This window comes from Dendrobium catenatum, unplaced genomic scaffold, assembly GCF_001605985.2.
Source record: "Dendrobium catenatum unplaced genomic scaffold, ASM160598v2 fragScaff_scaffold_1293, whole genome shotgun sequence".
NCBI lineage: Eukaryota > Viridiplantae > Streptophyta > Magnoliopsida > Asparagales > Orchidaceae > Dendrobium > Dendrobium catenatum.
Genome location: NW_021319755.1, coordinates 304,040 through 327,941, shown reverse-complemented (window position 1 = coordinate 327,941; position 23,902 = coordinate 304,040). Strand labels below are relative to the sequence as shown.

At 33.6% G+C, this 23,902-nt stretch overlaps 3 protein-coding genes and 1 long non-coding RNA gene across 5 annotated transcripts; 2 read left to right on the top strand and 2 right to left on the bottom strand.

Annotated features, from left to right (window-relative positions):
• Positions 1-6,266: 6,266 nt before the first annotated feature.
• Positions 6,267-7,566, bottom strand: LOC110102470. The gene is made up of 3 exons (XM_020830820.2): positions 7,305-7,566; positions 6,472-7,206; positions 6,267-6,365 (listed from the first exon to the last, which is right to left on the bottom strand). Exons 1-3 carry the CDS (start codon positions 7,503-7,505, stop codon positions 6,267-6,269), a joined length of 1,035 nt encoding a protein of 344 aa, XP_020686479.2. The 5' UTR covers positions 7,506-7,566.
• Positions 7,567-7,616: 50 nt separating this feature from the next.
• On the top strand, positions 7,617-9,165 carry LOC110102471. The gene is made up of 3 exons (XM_020830821.2): positions 7,617-8,126; positions 8,226-8,960; positions 9,067-9,165. The coding sequence occupies exons 1-3, from the start codon at positions 7,617-7,619 to the stop codon at positions 9,163-9,165; spliced, it is 1,344 nt and encodes a 447-aa protein (XP_020686480.2).
• Positions 9,166-11,574: 2,409 nt separating this feature from the next.
• LOC110102469 lies at positions 11,575-15,762 on the bottom strand. Of its 2 annotated transcripts, XR_003702388.1 has the most exons (3): positions 15,252-15,762; positions 15,069-15,164; positions 11,575-14,980 (listed from the first exon to the last, which is right to left on the bottom strand). It is a non-coding gene; the product is annotated as an uncharacterized LOC110102469 (long non-coding RNA). The 2 variants fall into 2 exon arrangements; XR_003702387.1 differs by having other exon boundaries at positions 15,069-15,762.
• A 1,907-nt stretch (positions 15,763-17,669) lies between these two features.
• Positions 17,670-23,660, top strand: LOC110102472 (the record flags this gene model as incomplete). The annotated part of the gene is made up of 6 exons (XM_028699454.1): positions 17,670-17,875; positions 18,274-18,345; positions 19,270-19,351; positions 20,193-20,431; positions 20,582-20,660; positions 21,295-23,660. Coding segments are annotated over 6 exons (969 nt in total), but the record flags the coding sequence as incomplete, so codon positions are not given.
• Positions 23,661-23,902: the final 242 nt, after the last annotated feature.

The following is a 23,902-nucleotide window of genomic DNA, read 5'->3' as shown; positions in this document are numbered from 1 at the left end:
GATAACTTATGAGGAGATTAAATGATAACATAACATAGAATAGTACACAAAGAGCATAGAGATTTAGGTGGCTTAGTTTTATACACATGCATCCACTATAGATTGGATGAGAGGATTTTAAAAATAATGTGAAAAAAGGAGTATAATGTTCTAATGGTGTTGTTTATATGATTGAGATAAAGAAGAATACTTAAGAATAATCATATACTAAAAAAAGTCTCTACCGGCCTCTCCCAATCCAAATAGTCTATGTGTACTCGGCCATAAAAAAATGGAATATCGAGTTTCACTCGAAATTCTCCCCGTGGATAACCATAATAATAACTAGGGGTGTCAATTCCGGTCGACGGGTCAGGTTCGGGTCGAATGATGCCAATAATTAGACCATATAGAGCAATACCTTTATTATAAAAAAAATAAGTATTATTCTCACAAATAGCTTTGGTTGAGCATTGGCCCTATCAATGAACAATAATCATAATAAAATAAAAAGATTAATATAATTGCAGCATGCACAAGTTTGACAAAGAGGGAAAGAGCACAAAGATCAAAATATTCAATAAATAAATAATGGAATTTATGTAGATACCTATGCATGCACAAAGATTATGCATTCAAGTTATAGAAAAATATTGTTACCTTCGAGCTTCCATCGTGACTTCTAATTCAACCCGAACAAAGTGTAGAATAAGACGAAGAAGCTTCCTTGGTGACTCTTTCAAAACTCTTCCTCAAGCGAAGCATGAGAAGCCAATCCGAAAACAAGAACATGGTAGAAGAAAGTGAAGAAGCTTCTTTATTTACTCTTTCAAAACTCTTATTAATGATAAGAGCAAAGCTAATCCTTATATGATAGAAAAAAATATGATAGAAGAAGGATAAAAAGTTTCTTTAACAAATCTTTCAAAACTCTTCTACTCTATTAAACTATGCAAATACAAATACCATATTACTCGCATAAAATTGAAAAAGAATAAAAAAATTTTAACAGATTTCGGGATAAGCATCCGACTTTTTTGTTTGTGCATTTTTTTACATTTTCTGTTGCAAAAAAATTTCTTATTTTACTGAAGCAGCTACACAAACAAATATAGGATAATTATAATTTTTTAATCTCATATTCAATAGACACAAATCTTATAGTCTACCTTTATAATTATTTTTCTAGGGTGTCATTATTTGACAAGACCTAAAAATTCGACCCAAAACTTTCGTGTTAAACGAGTCGAGTCTAGGCTCTAGGGTTCGACCTGTTAGGAAAAATGGCTCGGGTCCGGGTTAATCCTCTAACCCAAAATTGATCTGGACTAACTCGGAACCCGCTTCGTCAGACTCGTCGCGTCATCTCATCTCACCGCTAATCTATATCAAGTCTCGTCGCCGTCTCGTGACACTGCATAATTTATTTATATTAAAAATAAAGAAAAAGCTTTCACATGGTTGATCTGGACTTCTCCTCCTCAGTCGTTCAGGACCGAGAAAGCGAAAAAGAGTCATCCCTTATCACAATCAATCAACGCCGCAACAACCGACCGGCTCCGGATCTACCAGAGGCTGAAATCGATGTCGCAACTACGACAGACAACGCGGAAGAGGACGAACGAGATCTCGACGGTAGTTTCACTTGACGATGATGCGACAGACGACGCGGAAGCGGTCTGACGAGATCTCAACGGAATTTACGCTTGACGGCGCTACGACGAACAACATGGAAGAGGAAGCAGACGGACGATGACGTCTGCGATGGATGACTCGATCTCCCGCTTGATGAGCAGTTCTACGAGCTGGCTTTCTCTCTGTCGAGTCGAGCTCGAGCTCAATTTTTGAGCTCGACTCGAGTTCGAGCTCAAGCTCGGCTTGATTTTCGACAGCTGAGCTCGACTCAAAACTCCCCGACTCGAGCTCGACTCAACTCGTTTGCACCCCTAACTAGTTGTGAATTTTCTTGCCTTTCTTCATGCAGCTGTATAATTTTATTAAGGATAAATTTTAACACAAAACATGAGACAATATAATTCAAAATTGGTGGGCTAGAAAATTCCTGGATGTGTAATTGGCGGTCGGAGGGTTTAAAGCTGGTGGAAATCTCTTCAAAAAAATTTTGTCATCTAGGTTTTGGTGGTACGTGCTACCAAAAATTCTAAAAGGGCTATATTTTTATTTGATTGATTTTGTGCTAATACAAATATGACTATATAAAGGCAAAAAAATAAAACAATAATGGAAATACAATATAATAAAAAATCCTCAATAATAAGGATATATTACATGAATAAATATGATAGATTTTTTGCTAGACAATGAATAATTCTATATATTAATTACCCTCTATTTGGTTAGATGAATTTAAAATTTATGAGTGTTTTAAAAAGTATAATGTATTTGGTAGATTTTATAGCAATTTGTTTGATTTTGTGCTATAAAGTATTTTACAATCAATCAAATTGCTATAATGATAAACTTGGTATGTTGCCACCCATTTTCAACAAAGAGAAGCTGCACATACATCTCAGTAATTTATCTTTAGGAAATACATAAACTTGTGATTTATTGTTGCCTTTTACACCTCCGATTAGGAGGCAACTACAATTCTTCGCTTTTTTGGAATATCATTACGTCAAACGACAAATATTCATCTAATTGGATAATGAGATTGCGAATGCTGCGACTAGGGGTATGAACGAGTCGAATCGAGCTCGGAATAATCGTGTTTGAGCTCAAGCTCGAACTTTATTCTATGAGTTTTCAAGCCGACTCGTTTATTATGAAAGAAAAAAAAAGATTATGATTTAAACAACTTTATAATAAAATGATAAAAAAAAAAAGAGAAATTATAAGAAAAATATTTAATAATTACATAATTTAATAACTTGTGATATAATTTTTAAATATTTTTAACAATTTTGTATTTAAAATTTTGAAGTTTAATATATTTTAAGTATATTTTATATTAATATTTTTAAATGAGTCGTCTGAAGAATTTATGAGTGGAACAAACAGACATGCATAAAATATATGTTACAAAAATTTTATAATATAAAAGAATAATAATTTAAGAGTTAAATGCCTTAGAAAATTTTTAAATCAAAATAATTTAGGTTTTATATAAGTCAAAATCAGCTTATAATCATTAATGTTAAATAGTATTTTAAAAATTAATAAGATATATTTGTTACATGTTACAATAAGTGTTTAATCTACTGTAATAAATTACAAAATTATAAATATAATTTTATTTTATATGAACCTAATTGTTTTAGTATGATACAATTGTGCTTGGTTTTCTTTATTTTATTAATCAGACTATCATTCAAAAAAATATAGATTATAATTGCAAGAAAATGACACAAATACTAGAATTATGATATTATAATTATATTTTTTTAATGCATAAAAGTATATTTGTATTTATGTTACTAATAAGAAATATAGCACTAATAGAATTTTTTTTTTTGGAAATTCAAACTTTGATATTTGTTAATATAAACTATAGGAATGGATGATTCAAATAATCCACTTATAATCATAAATGATGATGATCTGAATGATGAGAAAAGGATTGGATATCATAATAATTATCTTGGAAACCTGTCTACTGCTATTAGGTCTTGCATTTCTCGTTTTGCAACATTTGTGTTTTAAATTGAGCCTTATTAATCAAAGATATACTTGTATAATTTAAGCATGTACCATATAAAATACAAAATATATGCAATAATAAAACATGCAGATTGAATAAGCTCAAAGAACTTCAATAAAATTGAATTTACATCTCTAATACTCAACAAGATCCACATTATTTTTCTAAAAGTTGTTGAATTTTATACTCGTGTGATGCACAAAAAATGATTGAAATGTTCAAGGATATTTTGTGTGGTCCTTTTTGAATAATTGGGAATGGGCATTAGGTTACACTTCATGATTTGGCCTGTATTTTGTAGATTACAAAGATAGCCTTAAGAGGTACCCAAAGGATTTTGTACAATGGTTCAAAAATCTTCTAAGCTCGTCTTGACTTTGGATGATTGAAAATTGAATGCATATTTTTCCTTTTATTTTGGTTTATGTAACTTATATATTTAAAATGCCAAATGAAACTTGTAAACTCTGTAGAAAGCATATAACCTGCTAAGTATGTAAGTAAACCCAAATATCATTTTAAGATGATTTGAATTTTGAACTTTGAAATTTGGTATTTGAACACAATCCTTTCAAGCCAAGTGAACCACCAAATGTACAATTATATGCAAATCCAAATCTAAACACCAAATGTACAATGATATGCCACTAAGTAACAGTTTGAATTCTAAGCATTTTTTGTTCTATGGAATGAAGAAAATCATGCCAAAGATCAATAATCTAAAAATGAAGAATTGTGGGCTTCAACAGTCTTGTATTGAATTGAAACTCATAATAGTTGCCACCTATTTCCAGTTGCTTGCATTTCTAAAAACACCAAAAAAATGAAAAGAAAAATTGCAAAGAGAAATTTAGTCGATATTGCACGATGAAAAGCTGAAAATGGTCATCCTCCAAAAAATATTATGATAAATGATAACAAAAGGAACTTGATTCATCTCATCCCCTGATGATCAAACATTTTCATAATTTTTGTACTATCTTATTCGAGTTTTTCTATGATTTTGTCAAGTTACATGCAATTTCTCCCATGGGACACCTTGGATATCCTTCCCTGTTCTTGCTTGTGACGAGGATGTATCTGTCAACCTAGTGAGCTGATTAAAGCAATGAGAGTTGCATAAGTAAATCATAAACCTTATTTGGCTTATTCTGGTTTCTAAATTTGTCGAAATTCTACTTTGAATGATCCTAAATTTAATTAGAAAATTTCAATTAAAATTTTTTAATTAATTCAAAGATAAGATCGCACTAAGACTATATAATAAACATATTAAAATGATTGTTTTATAAACTAACAAATTAATAATGGAACGGAGGATAGGTGGTAAGGTGCCCTAGCCGCCTCTTCTCTCTCGCGCTTGCTTTTTGCCTTCTTGCATGGCCGCCACCGGCCCTCTGCCGGTGGCCTCCATGGATCTGCTGGACTCTTCCTTGTTCCCAGCTTTGGCCTCTGTTCCAGCATCGGCTTCGGCGTCTCCTGCGAAACCTAGAGAGTTAGATCGATTATGGTCTAATATTATCGCCAAGCCTGCTCCGACTGCACCGCAAATCCCTGTGTCTCTCATGGAAACCCCGGAGGAGATCATCCCGTTCAACGCAGATTTCACGGAATCTGCCGCTGTTGAATGGAATCTCTGCTTGGTAGGCTACTCGATCAGTAAGCGTCCGTATTATGAAGCTCTTAATGAGACCGCAAAACGTATATGGAAACTCAAAGGTACTTTCAAACTCATTGCTCTTTCGGATGGGTTTTTCTTGTTCAAGTTTTCTCTGTTGGAAGATTATGAAATGGTATGGTCGAAAGGGGCATGATTTTTTCACGGCAAACCATTCATTTTTAAAAAATGGACAAAAAATTTCCACCCAACTAGAGAAAATTTCACTTCTGTTCCAATCTGGGTTAGGATTCACAATCTTCCTCTTGTCTGTTGGAACTCTGAATGAATCTCCAAAATAGCTTCTAAAATTGGCATTCCTATTGCAGTTGATGCTCTAACTGCTGCCAAAACAAGGCTAACATACGCTAGAATATGTATTCAGGTTTCAACCACTTCCTCCTTCCCGGATACTGTTTCTGTTGCTATAGAAGGGGATGTGATTAAACTCCAAATTCAGTATGAATGGAAGCCTATTCCGTGCTCTCTCTGTGGATCCTTAGCTCATTCTTTCAATTTATGCCCTTCGAATCCGCAAGCTCCTCAGAAAACTATTATTCCACCCAGGGGGCGTAGTACCTCTAGGATCCCTCGCAAGAACTCAAAAGTTAGACCCCATGCTTCACAACATGCTGATAAGAATCTAGATGTTAGCAAACCCGACATTCAAGAAAAAATCAACAACAACAAAACTGTTTCCACTTCAAAACTTGATTTGGTTCCTTCCCAGGTAATATGGAAACCTAAAGAGCCAGAAGTAGCAAAAAATAACGGGGAATCTGATTTGGGAGGTAAAATCATTGAAGAAATTATTTCTAACACATCCTGTAATAGTCCTGCAAAAACCGTCCAAAATCACAGGATTCTCACTGCTCCTGAACAGATTATCATCCCCAACCTTAATTCTCCCACCGGAATATTAGTTAGTTACATGAGAACAAAATGTATTGGCAAGCTGCAGAAATGATTCTACATATAGTGGCTTCTGCTCCGCTTCTTCTGCTTAGGAACGAAAACATCAGTTAAAACAGTATTCGATGTCAGCATCACACCCAGCAAAGACAAAACCTACGTTCCGGATAAGAAGAAAGCAGCTGATCAAAATTGCAAACATTAAATGATATTATTAGAACACAAGTAATTGGTAAAACAGTGAAATAACAATTATATTTACCTTAGCCTTATCAACGATTATTTCCTTCTCAATAAAATCGGAAATGAGAAAGTCTATTCCTTCAGTTATTATGAGGGAAATTGATGATATGGGAGATATGTGAAGGTTATCAGCAATCATAAACCTTTTTGAGTCTTCCACAAAACTTCCACCATAATCACTCCCTCCGTTTTGCAACTTGGGATTTTGTTCTATGAGTTCTGCCTTCCTTAATCCATGCTTGCACGGAGTAGGTTTAAAACAATACCACCCATCCGCATAGCACTTTATGCAGCTCGCCGAACAGGTCCACTTAGCTGATGGCATTTCAACCAATTTTAGCATTTGCTTTTCGCATCCATAGTAGGAGGCAAGTTGTGGAAACACCAACATGTTTTTACATTCTTTTGACTTGAACCATTCTAAGCCCAAGCTCTCTGCCGAGGAATACAAATTGCTGATGCACCAATCTGATGATATGTGATCCCGGAGTAGTTCGATCACAGAGCCTAAAGGAAATGCGAGAAAACTCAACAACTGATTGAGGAAGTCTCCCCCAACTTCGGCAGATAAAACACTGTTGTTTTTCTTGTTTAATATCATCTTCACATTAAATTTATGTTCTGCTTCGTTGCCGTCAATATCTTCTTTAATCACTGGGAAGCACTTCACACTTTGTTCAACGCATGCATCGGGGAAGAAAAACTCCGTCAATGCACGTTTGGATTCTAATGACCTCCTCAGTAAGTTTAAAGCCTAGACAAAAAAAAATAATACAATCTATAAAATTTCAACAATTGTAAATTAAACTAAATTTAAGTTATTTTTCTAGCATTCATAAATACGTTAATTACCTCTTCATTGCCAACATTTATAACCCTTTCCTCTAACATGCTTGCATCATTAATTTGCAACTTCTCAAGCACGGAGAAACCAGTCATCACAGAAATTGGCATCACCCATAAATTATCAGTAATAATAAAACCAGCTCTGTCATTAACAAAGACCCCACTCTTTTCTACTGTATCTTTTGGCCATCTCAAAGCCTTATCCATCAGTTTGCCACAACGGCTGCATTGAGCTTTAGTTACATAGGTACAATAACATGTTGATTGAGTTGAGCAATCACCTTCATTGCAAATGTATGAAGTTCTTGGGTTGGCCTCATGAATATTTATAATTTTCAAATCCTCGCATATTTTTGCAGCAGCACTTCGAGGTTTGAGAAGCATTTCCTTGCATGCCTTGGTTTGCATGTGCTTGACGTCAAGCACATGCAAACCAAGGCATGCAAGGAAATGCTTCTCAAACCTCGAAGTGCTGCTGCAAAAATATGCGAGGATTTGAAAATTAAAAATATTCATGAGGCCAACCCAAGAACTTCATACATTTGCAATGAAGGTGATTGCTCAACTCAATCAACATGTTATTGTACCTATGTAACTAAAGCTCAATGCAGCCGTTGTGGCAAACTGATGGATAAGGCTTTGAGATGGCCAAAAGATACAGTAGAAAAGAGTGGGGTCTTTGTTAATGACAGAGCTGGTTTTATTATTACTGATAATTTATGGGTGATGCCAATTTCTGTGATGACTGGTTTCTCCGTGCTTGAGAAGTTGCAAATTAATGATGCAAGCATGTTAGAGGAAAGGGTTATAAATGTTGGCAATGAAGAGGTAATTAACGTATTTATGAATGCTAGAAAAATAACTTAAATTTAGTTTAATTTACAATTGTTGAAATTTTATAGATTGTATTATTTTTTTTTTGTCTAGGCTTTAAACTTACTGAGGAGGTCATTAGAATCCAAACGTGCATTGACGGAGTTTTTCTTCCCCGATGCATGCGTTGAACAAAGTGTGAAGTGCTTCCCAGTGATTAAAGAAGATATTGACGGCAACGAAGCAGAACATAAATTTAATGTGAAGATGATATTAAACAAGAAAAACAACAGTGTTTTATCTGCCGAAGTTGGGGGAGACTTCCTCAATCAGTTGTTGAGTTTTCTCGCATTTCCTTTAGGCTCTGTGATCGAACTACTCCGGGATCACATATCATCAGATTGGTGCATCAGCAATTTGTATTCCTCGGCAGAGAGCTTGGGCTTAGAATGGTTCAAGTCAAAAGAATGTAAAAACATGTTGGTGTTTCCACAACTTGCCTCCTACTATGGATGCGAAAAGCAAATGATAAAATTGGTTGAAATGCCATCAGCTAAGTGGACCTGTTCGGCGAGCTGCATAAAGTGCTATGCGGATGGGTGGTATTGTTTTAAACCTACTCCGTGCAAGCATGGATTAAGGAAGGCAGAACTCATAGAACAAAATCCCAAGTTGCAAAACGGAGGGAGTGATTCTGGTGGAAGTTTTGTGGAAGACTCAAAAAGGTTTATGATTGCTGATAACCTTCACATATCTCCCATATCATCCATTTCCCTCATAATAACTAAAGGAATAGACTTTCTCATTTCCGATTTTATTGAGAAGGAAATAATCGTTGATAAGGCTAAGGTAAATATAATTGTTATTTCACTGTTTTACCAATTACTTGTGTTCTAATAATATCATTTAATGTTTGCAATTTTGATCAGCTGCTTTCTTCTTATTCGGAACGTAGGTTTTGTCTTTGCTGGGTGTGATGCTGATATCGAATACTGTTTTAACTGATGTTTTCGTTCCTAAGCAGAAGAAGCGGAGCAGAAGCCACTATATGTAGAATCATTTTTGCAGCTTGCCACACTCCAGAATAGACTATCTAGCCAACACATTTTATTCTCATGTAACGAACTAATATTCCGTAGTGCTTTATGTAAACGTTTCACTGAAACAGCTATTGCTGAGGAAATTTCATTTTGCCTGCACTGTATCTTCCTTCTTCTATTTGTTTTCCTCTGCTTACAGATTACTTCAGTTGCCACCCTTTTTTGTAATAAAGAAAAGCACATACATCTCAGTAATTTATCGTTAGGAAATACATAAACTTGTGATTTATTGTTGACTTTTACACCTATTAGGAGGCAATTACAATTCTTAGTTTTTCCGGAATATCATTACCTTAATGAGATTGCGAATGGGGCGTAAATGAGTTGAGTTGAGCTTGATTAAATAATCGAGTTTGAGCTTCAACTGAGCTTATTCTAAGAGATTTCAAGCCGGATCGTTTAGTATTAATGAGAGAAAGTAATTATGACTTAAGCAACTGTTATAATAAAATAATAAAAATGAGAAATGATAAATAAAAAATAACAAACAAATACATAATATAATAACTTGTGATATAATTTTTAATTATTTTGACCAAAAATAATAAGCCAAAAATATATATTTTTTAATAAATTAATATTATAAAAATTATGAATGAGTAACAACATAGAATAGCAATTTTAAGTTAACAAAATCAATTTTATTAATTTTAGTTACCTAAATAAATAGATAAAGGTGTCATGGAGAACCATAGACGTATAACTTCCGCCATAAATCAATTAAATTGATAATTAATTAATTTTTTTAATAATCAAACGAATTTCTTAATTCAAAAGCCAACCCACGAAAAATTTAGAATTGCGCTTTTGAAATTATAGATATAATTATTTTCTTTATTTTATTAAAAGGAGTATCATTCAAAAAGAGTATAGGTTATAATCTCAAAAAAATTACACAAGCACGAGAATAATGATATTATAATTCTATAGCTTATTTGATTTTAGATGATTGAAAATTGAATGCATGTTTTCCCTTTTATTTTGGTTTAAGTATTTTATATATTTAAAATGCCAAATGAAACTTGTAAACTCTGTACAAAACATATAACGTGTTTAAGTATGTAAGTAAACACAAATATCGTTTTAAACTGATTTGGTTTTGAACTTTTAAATATTCAAGCCAGGTGAGCCACCAAATGTACAATGATATTCAAATCCAAATCTAACCATCTCTATAATGGGAATTGGAAAATTTTTCCCATGCTTTTCAAATTAAAAAATAATCAAGTAAAATAAAAAAATTACCACTAAATCATTTCCCACTCTTAGCAAATAAAAATTACCTGATTTGGCCATCCAAATATTTGAATTTTAGGAATTAGAAACTAAAAATATAGCAACAGATAAATTTATAGTCTATGCCACTAAGTAAAAGTTTGAATTATAAGCATTTTATGTTCTATGGAATGAAGAAAATCAGGTCAAAGATCAATAACCTGGAAATGAAGAATTGTGGGCTTCAACAGTCATGTATTGTATTGAAACTAATAATAGTTACCACCTATTTCCAGTTGCTTGCATTTCTAAAAAAAACCAAAAAATGAAAAGAAAAATTGCAAAGAGAAATTTCGTCGATATTGCACAATGAAAAGTTAAAAATGGCCATCCTCCAAATAATATTATGATAAATGATAACAAAAGGAACCTTATTCATCTCATCCCCTGATGATGAAACATTTTCATAATTTTTGTACTATCTTATTCGGGTTTTTCTATGATTTTGTCGAGTTATATGCAATTTCTCCCATGGGATACCTTGGATATCCTTCCATATCCTTGCTTGTGCTGAGGATGTATCTGTCACCTAGTGAGCTGATTAAAGCAATGAGAGTTGCATCAGTAAATGCAAAAGGAAATGAGAAAACCCAGCAACAGTGCATGAAGCAGCAATGCTGAAAGCAATCTGAACAGTTCATTATCATCCTGAAATTCAACAATCTCTCTCTCAAAAGGAATCCCCAAACATTTCATCATCCATCACATTGGTCATATCACCCTCGTTGGTCATGTAATCAAAATCCTCACCTCTATTAAAAACAAAATAAACTTCATAAATTTTCATTACAACTCATCTAAGACCATCTCAAACCGAACTGCAACAGACCTTTGCAGTTTCCATGACCCTCCAACTTGACCCAAAACACAAACGCATTATCGCGTTTTGTATCCGCTGTGAACAGTGCGAAGCCAATATTGATTATAATTGATGTTGCACTGTTCACAGAAACGCATATTTGAGAAGTTCAAAAAATGCATTTTTTAGAATTAAAATAGAGATGAGAAAAAAAAATATGGACTATTCTTATTTGGTGTTAGAAATGGAGTTCGGTTGGAAGATGAGTCATTGAATTTCTAAGTGTTACTATATTTTGAAGTGAAAAATAAGTTTTTTTTTTTTTTCTTTTTTTTGAAGATGGTCTAAAAACAAACTTTGCAAACCTCAATGCACCAATATTCATCCACCATCACCAAAAAAAAAAACTAACAAAATAGCAGCAAAGCTTCTCCCAAGAAATTTCAAGAAGAAAAAGAAATTGAATGTAAAATACCCCATTAAAAATTTTTAAAAAGAAGAAGCTACTTAAGATTTTTTTTAACCTAAAAAACATTCTGCATATGCTATAAACTATAAAAATAATAATCATCAAGTTTAAAAAATCAATATGATTTATTCAACAGAAAAAGGGGAAGCAATTTCCAAGTGGTAAATAAGAACCAATAACAGATGTCGATATACAGATGAACCATAGTTTGAAAGGAGTAGCTCTCAGACGAAATCTAATTGCTACTCGATTACAAATGAGGAAGTAAAGAGGTACAACTACAGACCTTTCCTGAGATCGGCTGCGAGTTCACGCGAGAGGGAGCAATGACAGAACATGGCTGCTATATGCGCAAGAAGTGGCATCGCTGTTGGGTTCGCACGAAGGCGAGCCTCTTATGAAGTTTATATCTTCTGTGTAAATCAACCCAGACTACATAATGAACATAGAATTAGAGCCTATGATGCACCAACACAGACACGGCGACACGAACATGACACGACAAGGGATACGATATTTTTTAAAAATATAGGACACAGGTGCGGCGTGGACACGGCATAATAATTTTTTAATATAATATAAAGAAATTAAGGTAACATTATATTAAAAATGGCAAGAAATAATAAATCAAAGTCATAATAACTTATTTAGCTTATAGCATAAAGATGTTTAATACAAAATATTTAATACAACCACAAAAATGTAAGCAAAAACTATTTAGTAAAACATGAAGGTTAAACTACTCAATTGAGGGAATAATAGAATTAGATTCAGAGGTTAGTCTTTGACCTTCAATATCATCATCATTGAATATCATTGCTTCCAACTCTGGTTCATCTAAAGAAAGATTTGCAACCTCCAATAATCTCATATCATCAAGGCACTCGAACTCATCTCCAGCAACATCCACATCTTGTTATCATCTGTCATATAAAGTGGGGTTTTCCTTAATAGAAGACGAATATTTATATGCACATAAACTACATCTTCAGCCCATTGTGAAATTATTTTATTCCTCTTCATTGATGTAATAAATGAGTATGTGTTCCAATTTCTCTCACAAAGGAAAAAGATGATACTTGACCAAGAAGTTTTATTGCTATGATTTGAAAAAGCGGTGCTGAAGCTCCATGAATCAACCGCCACATTTTTGGATCCATCCTCCATCTATCAACCAAAGATTCTTGATCACCAAAATCCTCTAAATATCCAAAGAACTTTGCAAGTTCTATATTAATTTTTCTTCTCTCCTCATCATTTGGGAAATATCGTTTCAAGCATATATTTCTCATATTTGAAACTTTTAAATCTTTTTGTGGTGAGACACGTTGAGGGTCTTCTTGAAACCATTCTTTACTTGAATACCTTCAAATAATACAAAGCATATAAAATTATGTGTTCATTTATCAAGAAATTTAAATTAATTTAAAAGATTTATACAAATGTACCTTTGATTTAATGAATGAGCCAAACAATACAGAGGTGTGTTGTTTTTGCTCCACCTATCCTCAAGAATGATATAGACAACGCTCCAAAAACTTGAGTCTTCTTCATGTGACTTTCTTTCATGTCTGTATACAATTTCTTTCACTTTGCTAACATAGAGTCCCACATCTAAAATGTAATCTACATTATCCCACCATAAATCTTCTAAGTCATTTTCTTTAACATACATTGTCTTCCCAACATCATCTTCTCGATAGCAAGACCACTTCTCACTAATCATCATAGATTGAAGAGCATTTTTAATTTATTTGAATCTTCTCAACATGATTATTACAGAGGTAAAACGAGTTTCAGCAACAGCTAATATTCTCAAGTGGGAGAAATCATTAAATATTGAAAGTATCATCAAATGATTCATAATAAAATTTCTGATCGTAACAGCATCATCTACGACCACTGTTATCCAATGACATCCAGCATATATGATTTCATTAGCCTTTGTATTTGACTTAGGTTTCACTTATTTTCCCTACACTAGTGGAATTTCATATATGGGTGACAACATAGGCTACTTTTGCTACTTTACAAGAAACCAACCAACATGAAATCAAATACCAAGTTAAACCACCCACCGCCAAGGCAACCTATAGACTTCCAAAATAACCTCTTTAAGTGGCATCACACAACCACTGTAATACATCACACAACCTCAAAAGCAATAAGCATGTATTATTTAGAAGAAACATGAAAACTAAGCCCCTTACAAAATGAAGAATAAAACTACTAATCTACTAAAACTATTGAAATGAAATCTATCTCTCAATTCAGACATCTCAACACAGATTTTATATCTACAGATTTTAGAAATCTCATGATATTTACAGATTTTAAAAATGAAAATTACAACCTAGTGTTTGATTTAGGTAAAAAAAGAACAAATCCATGGAATCATTAATAAATGAAGATAAATAACAAATGGTAGAAAAAATGGTGAAATAAACTTACAGGTTTGCTACTATTACCGCAGTCAATTTGGCGTCAGCTTCGCAGTCGCTGCACGCAAAAACGTAGCACTCGTTGCTTACAGGAGGAAGATCCGTTGCTTACGGCCGGAAGGGAAGACTCCTTGCTCGCGGGAAATCGCTCCATCCATTGCTCGCCTCACTCGCTCCGGAAGACCGCAAATACAGGTTACGAGATTAGGGTAAAGGCCGTCGGTCGAGCATGAAGGGTTATATGAAGCAGTGGTGTTTTTTTTTTTTAATTTAAACAAAAAATAAACCGATCACAATAAACCGATCACATGTGTCCGGTTATTATTTTAAAAAAAATGAATAAACCAATGACGTGTCTGACACGTATCCCCACCTGTCGGACGCGTGTCCATGTCCGACACTGCATACCCCCTTAAAACAGAGTGTCAGTGCATCATAGATTAGAGCTTTATGAGCATAATCAATAGAAACAATGCAACATAACTCACATCATATGTAAACAGAGAACAAGATTGTTTCTCATTTGCTCATCCCTCATCTAAACACAATTTGACTTATTCAAAGACTAAATCCAATTTGATGAAATTATAACTTGAGGCTAATTCAAACAAAAACTACCAAAAGCAAATCACCAATTAACTTATTGAGTTATTTCAAGCTACATTATAAAACAAAAAAAACTTTGGGGAATATCATCGAGCACCAAGAGGATCTCACGAAGAAGCATATTGATAACAAATGATGCAGAGCAAAGATGAGCCCAAGCAATGCCAGAAAGTTAATACCTTTGCAGGAACAAAGCATAAATCGTTAGAAAAGGTATTAAAGATACCAACTTTGATCTTGAAGCCATAAGAAAAAATAAATAAATACCCAAATAAGTGACGGTGTAGAAGAGGCCGAGTTCGTTGGCCACGAGCGAGTGTTGTTTCCATCGTTAGAAAAGGTATGAAAGATACCAACTTTGATCTAGAAGCCAAAAGAAAAAAATAAATATAAATACCCAAATAAGCAACGATGTAGAAGAGGCAGAGCTCATAGACCACAAGCGAGTACTGGATCATGCCGTACAACAACGCCATGAGAACACTGGCATGTATAACTGCTTCACAGTGAAAATGTTTTGGAGAAAAGAAACACTCCGATGAAAGAATGCTGAAGAAACCGTTTGACTGTGAAGAGAAAGAAATGTTCGGATGTGAAGAAGAAGAAACGTTCGACAGTGACATCAACGATGAAGCAACGCCATCAAGTTCGACTGTGAAAAGAAATAAATGATTTGGAGGAAAGAAATCCGAAGAGTCCTGAAATGGACGTTACAGATTTCTTTTAAATGAAATTTGAGGGAGGAAAATTGATGTGGGTATTTGAGAATAAAAAAAAAAATTATTTAGTTGAGGAAAGGAATTTAAGCAGCATTAATTTACGATAATGAGCATTAAATTGTATAATAATTTAATATTTTTAAAATTATTAATTATTTATAATATAATTAAAGGGAAAAATATTTTTAGAAGAAATAAAACGGATGTCAAGACTTACTGTGTAAGAAAATTCAAGCGGCTTTTATTTTAGATATGTATGTAGGAGCTATTACTTGTGTTCAAACACAAGGTGGTTTGACCAAGTATTTCCCTATTTCGGTTGGGTTACATCAAGGATCAGCCTTAAGCCCATATCTTTTTGCTTTAGTCTTGGATGTTCTCACTAGACATTTGCAAGATGATGTACCTTGGTGTATGCTTTTTGCTGATGATATTCTTCTTGTTGATAAGACTAGAGAGGGAGTTGAAGGTAAACTTGAATTATGGAGGTCAACCTTAGAGTCTAAAGGTTTTCGCTTGAGTAGATCTAAAACGGAATATATGGAGTGTAATTTTAGCTGTAATAGTCCTAGTGAGGGGATTGTGACTTTGGGCGATCAAGTCATTAATAAGAGTACACGTTTTAGGTATCTTGGATCTATTGTTCAGAGTGATGGTGAAATAGATGGGGATATTATCAGCAGAATTCAAGTTGGATGGTTGAAGTGGCGGAATGCATCGGGCTTGTTATGTGATAGAAATGTACCCCTCAAACTTAAGGGAAAATTCTATAAGATGGTAGTGAGGCCTGCAATGCTTTATGGTGCCGAATGTTGGCCATTAAAAGAGAAGCATAATACTAAGTTAAGTGTGGCAGAGATGAGGATGCTTAGATGGATGAGTGGCTTTACCCTTAGAGATAGGATACGAAATGAGCATATACGTGAAAAGGTTGGAGTAGCTCCAGTAGAAGATAAGATTAGAGAGAGTCGCCTTAGATGGTTTGGTCACATAAAAAGGCGGCCTTCCGACGACCCAGTTAAGAGAGTAGAGGTATTAGATTTGACTTGTGTTAAGAAAGGTAGGGGTAGACCTAAAAAGACTTGGTTAGAAAATATTAGGAATGACCTTTCTTTATTAGATTTAAACGAGAATTTGGCTTTTAATAGGACACAATGGAGAAAAAGGATTCATGTAGCCGACCCCACGTAGTGGGATAAAGGCTTGATGTTGTTGTTGTTGTTGTTGTTGTAATGGGAGAGTCTTAAATGAATAGTAATATTTAATTTGAGAGAAAGATAATTAAATTATATAAGTGTTTTTTTATTTATTTTAGTTATAATATAATTGATGGCCAAGATAATTTAAGAAGAAGTAAAATGGATGGCTAAGATTTGTCGGGGAAAGAAACTCAAGCCTCTTTTATAGAAGTAGCATAGATATGTTGTTAAAATATAAGGAATAGGATTACTTATTTTAATTTAGCATTAGCACTTTTTTTTCTTTTAAATTTATCCTTTCAAATTATTACTCTGCATCTTTACCGCTTACCAGCAGCTGAATCGGGCACAGTGCGGAAAGAAGGGAAAGAAAAGAAAAACGGTTGCAAGAGGCTCTACAAGAAGAGGAAGATATCGTAAGCTGGGCTGTTTTAGTTTGAGCATTGGAGGCAGACGAGAAGAAACCAGGAGAGGGGGTTTCTTGTTGTGGTTTTCATAGAAGAGCTGCTGTTGTAGAGGATCTTGAAGTCGTAGTTGGAGCTCTTCTTCTTCTTCTTCTCATCACTCGATCAACTACCAGTGGGAAACAGATAAGGGTGCTCGTTGAAGGAGTGTTCTTCCTTTTGCCTATTCTCTCTTTCTAGATTTAGCGTTGGACCAGTAAAAGATTTTGAGGAAATCAGTGATATTAGACTTACAAATAGTGTAAAAGTTTTAACTTACAAATAGCATTTTGAATGGAGGATGCGAGATCCCAAAGGTTAAGGTGACGGTTAAAGTGTCTTTCCATTTATGACCCACCTGTTATAACGATTTCCCGCAAAACCCTAAACTCTTTTGCACGGAAACCCATCAGCCTTAGGCTTCTCTGTTATATGTGTGAGGCAAGAGCAATAAAACTGCAGCACAGAACAGACCTTCCCATTACGCCAAACCTGAGATAAGTATAAAGTTCTAACTGTAAAGAGCAAAAGCGGGTTGTGTTTGTCGAAGCTGGAAGCGATTTCATTGATGTCCTGTTTAGCTTTCTTACTCTTCCACTGGGAAGCATCATCCGGCTTTTAGGGAAGCAGACAGATTTGGGATCTCTTGATAGCCTTTATAAGAAAAACAACAATGTTTTATATTCCGAAGTTGTGGGAGACTTTCTCAATTAGTTATGGAGTTTTCTCACATTTCCTTTAGAGTCTGTATTCAAGCTACTCGGGGATCATATGTCATAAGACGGTTGCATCTACAATTTGTATTCCTCGTCATCTAAAAACAAGACATTCACTACAAATAGGTGCAATCCTTCGGCATTCCAGACTGTGCAAAAAATCATCATCTAACAAGTTAGGCTGCATATTTTTCAAATTTACAAGTTATTTTGCCTCTTTTTTGTGTTTTTACTGCATAGTCACTGCATTTACTGCACTTCTAGTGAGCGTTTATTGTGCTTCGCTGCGCTATAACAAACGTCAGACATAATTAAAACTTCAACTCACATTCATTTGCAAATTTCTTTCTCAAAATTTGTTTTTGCTCTGCTTCTCTCATGTTTCAATCGATTAGCAATAGTAAACGGAAACTCAACTGCATTAATAATAAATTCTACAGTGAGAAATCAATGACATGCACATTCTTGTGAGCAAGGAAATGTATACTATTATGTGAATTTCTCCTTTATCATTCATCTCCACTATCATAAACCAAATGAATTTGCCATTTTTTATCTTGTTGAGAAAAATGTCTGTATTTATAAAGCCATAATAAACCCCATTTTTTTGTTTCATTAGTTGTTTTTTTTTTTCATATTCATTTTTTTAATTGATACTAATTATGATCAGCTGTCTTTATTTTGGAATGCAGAGTTCAATCATACATACCAAAATGAAATGGTTCGAATTCTAGAAAAAAAATAATTTTTCAATCATCAACCTTAAGACAATCTAATAATAAAAGCATGTGCAATATTTTATATATAGTGGCATCTTCTCCGCTTCTATGACTAGGGAGAGAAAAGAAAGAGTCCTTGCTTGTTATGGCGGAAATGGCTGATATGGGAGATATGTGAAGGTTATCAGCAACCATAAACCTTTTTGAGTCTTCCACAAAACCTTCACCAAAATCACTCTCTCCATCTCGCAATTTGAGGTTTTGTTTTGTTATTTTTGCATGTCTTAATCCATGATTGCACCAAATCGGCAGATAATTTTCATCTCCAATCTCTTTAAAGCACTTTATGCAGCCCGTCAAACTAGTTGATTTCATTTCAACCAATTTCAACATTTGGTTTCACATCCATAGTGGGAAGCAAGTTTTGGAAATACCAACACGATTTTGCATTCTTCTAACTGAAAAGATTCTAGGCCTAAGCTTATAGCCGAGGAATACAAATTGTTAATGCAACCGTTTTGTAACGTATGATTCCCGAGTAGCCTGAATACATACACAAAAGGAAATGCGAGAAAACTCGGCAACTGATTGAGAAAATCTTCCCTAACTTCGGTGTATAAAACATTTTATTTTTCTTAATTAATATGATTTTCACATTAAATTTTTGTTCAGATTCGCTGTCTGGATCTCCTCTTTGATCACTGGAAAACACTTCACGCTTGGTTCTACGCATGCATTGGGGATGAAAACCACTGTAAGTGCACGTTTGGATACTAATGACCTCCTCACTAAGTTCAAAGTCTGCCAAAAAAAAAAAGACAGAATTGAAAGATTGCAACAATTGCATGTTAATTTACTTTTCAATAGTTTTTCTAGCACGTAATAGTAAGTTACCTCTTTAGTGCCAGCTTCTACAATCATTTCCTTTATGGTATAGACATCATTAATTCGCAGTTCCTCAACTACGGAGAAAGCACTCTTCAAAGAAATTCGCATCTCTCGTAATTCGTTAATTATAATAAAATTTGCATCGTCATTACCAAAGATCCTTTTCTTCTGTTGTATCTTTTAACCAAAATCAATTCTTATCTATCAGTCCGCCACAACGACTGCATCTATCCTCTTTTAAATAGCTAAAATAACATTTTGATTGAGTTAAGCAAGCATTTTTATTGCAAATGTACGAAGTTCTTGGATTGACATCATGAATATTTTTAATCTTCACGTTCTCGCATATTTTTGCAACCGCGTTTCGAAGTTTGAGACGCATGTCCTGCAATGCATCGGTATGTAGGTACTTGGCTTCAAGCTGCTAAACAATCTTATAAAGGCTACGAGAGATCTTAAACCTGTCTATTTCCCCTAAAGTCAGACGATGCTTCATAGCGAAAGAGGAAGGAAGCTAAACAAGACATCAATGAAATCGCTTCCAGCTTCCACAAACACAGCCCGCTTTTGTTGATTAAGAGCAAAAGCGAGTTGTGTTTGTCGAAGCATGAAGCGATTTTATTAATGTCATGTTTAGCTTCCTTACTCTACCACTAGGAAGCATTGTCCAAATTTTAGGCAAGTAGATGAGTTTCGGATCTCTTTAAAACCTTTATAAGAGCATTGAGCAGATTGATGTCAAGCACTTACAAACCGAGGCATGCAAAAAAATGCTTCTTAAACCTCAAAGTGCGGCTGTAACAATATGTGAACCTCGAAGTGCGGCTGTAACAATATGTAATGACTTGAAGATTAAAAATAATCATGATGTCAATCCAAGACATTTCTATATTTGCAATGAAAGTGTGTTTAATTCAATCCTCGTGTTACTATACCTATGTAACTAAGGCTCGATACAGTCGTGTGGAAGACTGATGGATAAAAATTGAAGTTGGTCAAAAGGCACAATAGAAAAAGGAGGGGTCTTTGTTAATGATAGAGCTGATTTTATTGTAACTGATAATTTACGGATGATGTCAATTTATTTGATAAGTAGTTTCTCTCTGCTAGAGGAGCTGCGAATTAAAGATGCAGACATTTTAGAGGAAATGGTTATAAATATTAGCAATGATGAGGTAATTTATTGATAAATTCTTGAAAAACAAATGAAATTTAGTTTAACATGCAATTGCTGAAATTATATATATATATATATATATTCAGGATTTGAACTTGCTGACGATATCATTGGTATCCAAGCATGCTTTGATAATATTTTTCTTCCCTGATGAGTGCATAGAATAGTGTGAAGTGCTTTTCAATTATTAAAAAGGATATTGATGATGGTGAAGAAGAACATCGAATGAATGTGAATATTATATTTAACAAAAAAAAACAATAATGTTTTATATGTGAAAGTTGAGGGAGATTTTGTCAATCAGTTGTTGAATTTTCTCACATTTCCTCTAAGTTTCATGTTCATGCTTCTAGGCGATCAAATATCTTTAGAAAGTTGCATTAGCAATTTGTATTCCACAATAAAAAGATTAAACTTAGAATGTTTTGAGTCAGAAAAATGCAAAAATATGTTGGTGCTTTCGGAAATTGTTTCCTACTATGGATGTAGTGACCAAATGCTACAATTGGATGAAATGTCATCAAATGAGGGGGTCATTTCATTTAACTGCGTAAAATGTAATTTTGATAATAAATCAAAATCTCGTATGACTCCACCAAGCAAGCATGGATTAAGAGAGATAGAAATCATAGAACAAAACACCTAAGTTAAAAAATAGAGAGAGTGATTCTGGTAGAGGTTTTGTGGAAGATGAAAGAAGATTTATGGTTTCTGACAACCTTCAAATTTCTCCAATTTCCTCCATTTCTGCCATAACTAAAGGAATAGACTTTCTAATTTATGATCCTGTTAAGAAGGAAGTTAGCATTGATAAAGCCAAGGAAAACTATTTTCTTCTGGGTATTTATGCAATCTTTGCTCTTCTGATCAACTTCCTTTTTTATTCAAAATGCAGATTCTATCATTGTTGGGTGCCACGTTGATCTCCAAGACTGTGTTAACTAATGTTTTCTCTGCTAAACCAATGTATCGAAAAAGTTACTAAATGTCTGTAACATAATGCTTAAGTTGTGCAAATTAGATAGCATTATAACTGATGACTGAACTATCTAAACTTTTTTGTCGGATTCGAACCGTTTCATTTTTTATTTGGCTAGCACTGCTATATATCTAACAAAAAACAAGCTCGTCAGTTTTATCTTAGGAAATCCTTCTATTTCTCATCAAATTATACTCCCCATACTTAGGACGCTACTATGGTTCCTAGTTAATTTTTGTTGCTACCGCCTATATGTTCATGAAAAATGACGCATTCTTCATACATTTTTGTATCACCAGTCATTTGAACCGGTGCAATTCTTCCAAGGATGAAGAATTTCTCAAGTTGCATTTTCTAGATATGTTGCTTGCTAGAAATTTTTTGGCGCCTTAGCTTTTCAACGGGGGTGGCTAGCGATGATTGATGGTGTATAAATTCAAGTAAAATTTTACAAATCTTCAAGTTCTTATTAAATTCAAGTATAGGTCTCTTTCATGTGTAAATGAAGATTTATTAATACTATTTTCAGTGTAATATTTAGATAATTGGCTAAATTTTTTCAATGCTATTGAACGGTTAATGTTACTTTTATTTATCATAAATTATTCATTGACATTATTTAAGTGTCTTAATAACTTTAGAATCTAGTAATCCTAAACTTATTGAATTCATCTCATCGAGCCGGCCGCTCGGTTTGACTATACTTGTGCATAATTTGAAGTTTTTGATCCTCCATCAGTCAATGTTATTTTCATGAAGCTCTTGTGAAGAACGCATCTGCTTCACTCCAGCTCTCCGCTGCCTGCATCAATCAAGTTGTCTTGAAATCTTGTCATAACTATAAATACATACTCTCTATCTAACAACAAGTTTGTGTTTTCTATTTTCTCGACTTGACGTTATTTTGCTTATATCAAGTGCAAGCTTTGTCACTAGTGAGAGCTATGCTGATGTCCAAGGCAGTGTTGACAGACGTTTCTCTCCTAAGGGCAATCATACAACGATCACTGTTTTTTGCTCTTTTAAACCAAAGCGACAGAGATTCAATATATAGTTTATGATACTTCTAGTTTTGTTCAATGGAAGTGTACTGCTATATCTTTATTGAACATTCATCAACATAAATGATTAACCAATCAAAAACCATAACAGAGAGCCTTATTAAGGAAAATATCATGAGGAAAACAAACATGAAGGAAAATTTTGGCCAAGCAACAAAAACATCTGCTATATCATCATTTGATTAGGCAAAGCAATAAAAACATATCTCAATCAAACATATATTTTGATTGGGTCTTCTAGAATAGTGAACCTCATATAATTTTTTGATTAGATTCTTTTTTAGGGAGTATAGTAATATTATTTTGTCAATATCCCAATGTAAAACCAAAGATGCACCAAAGTGTTGAATTCCATTGATGTACATGCAAATCTAACTAAACAAAACAAAATCTATAATTTTTAATAATTTATTTAAGTTTTGTGAAAAGAATAAAAAAAAAAGAGATATATCATATTCAATGCAATAGATCAAAAACAACAACACGCTTTTGTCCCATTACGTGAGATCAGCAATAGATCCGAGATTAAAATTTTAATCAAGCCATATATGGATCAAGAGAACACATGATGAGATATTAACTAAAGATAAATTTATGAAGAAAAGAAGTCGAGTTATGGCTGTTTTATTCTCTCACTACGTGAGGCCAGCAATAGCTTCGAGATTAAATTTTAATCAAGATAACACATGATAAGATTTTAACTAAAGAAAAATTTATGAAAAAAGAGAATTATGCATGTTCTGAGCTGCAAAGATGCAAAAAACAAAACTAACCAACTGATGCATTGTTTGGGAGTTGGGACGACCTTTTTATTGCTTCTTAAAGTTGCTTTTTAGCAAGGTTCAGAAAATCGGACCGGACAATGAACCGGAATCGAACCGGCTGACGTAATAAATAATAAATATTATTGAAATTTAATAAAATTAACATAATAATAATGTTATAATTCAAAGTATGAGACAAAAAATTAAACTAAAAAAAACTATGAAACATAAAACTTATATAATTAAGTAAAATAATTATTTTAAAATCTCACATGCAAAACAAATTTAAATCTCATAATTATAAGAATTTACATTCATAAAAATATGATAATTTTAAATTTAAATGTTTTTCAAATTTTAAATTTGATTTTTAATTTAAATTTAATTTACATATAACCATATAGTTTAATATAAATTATTATTAATTTATGTTACA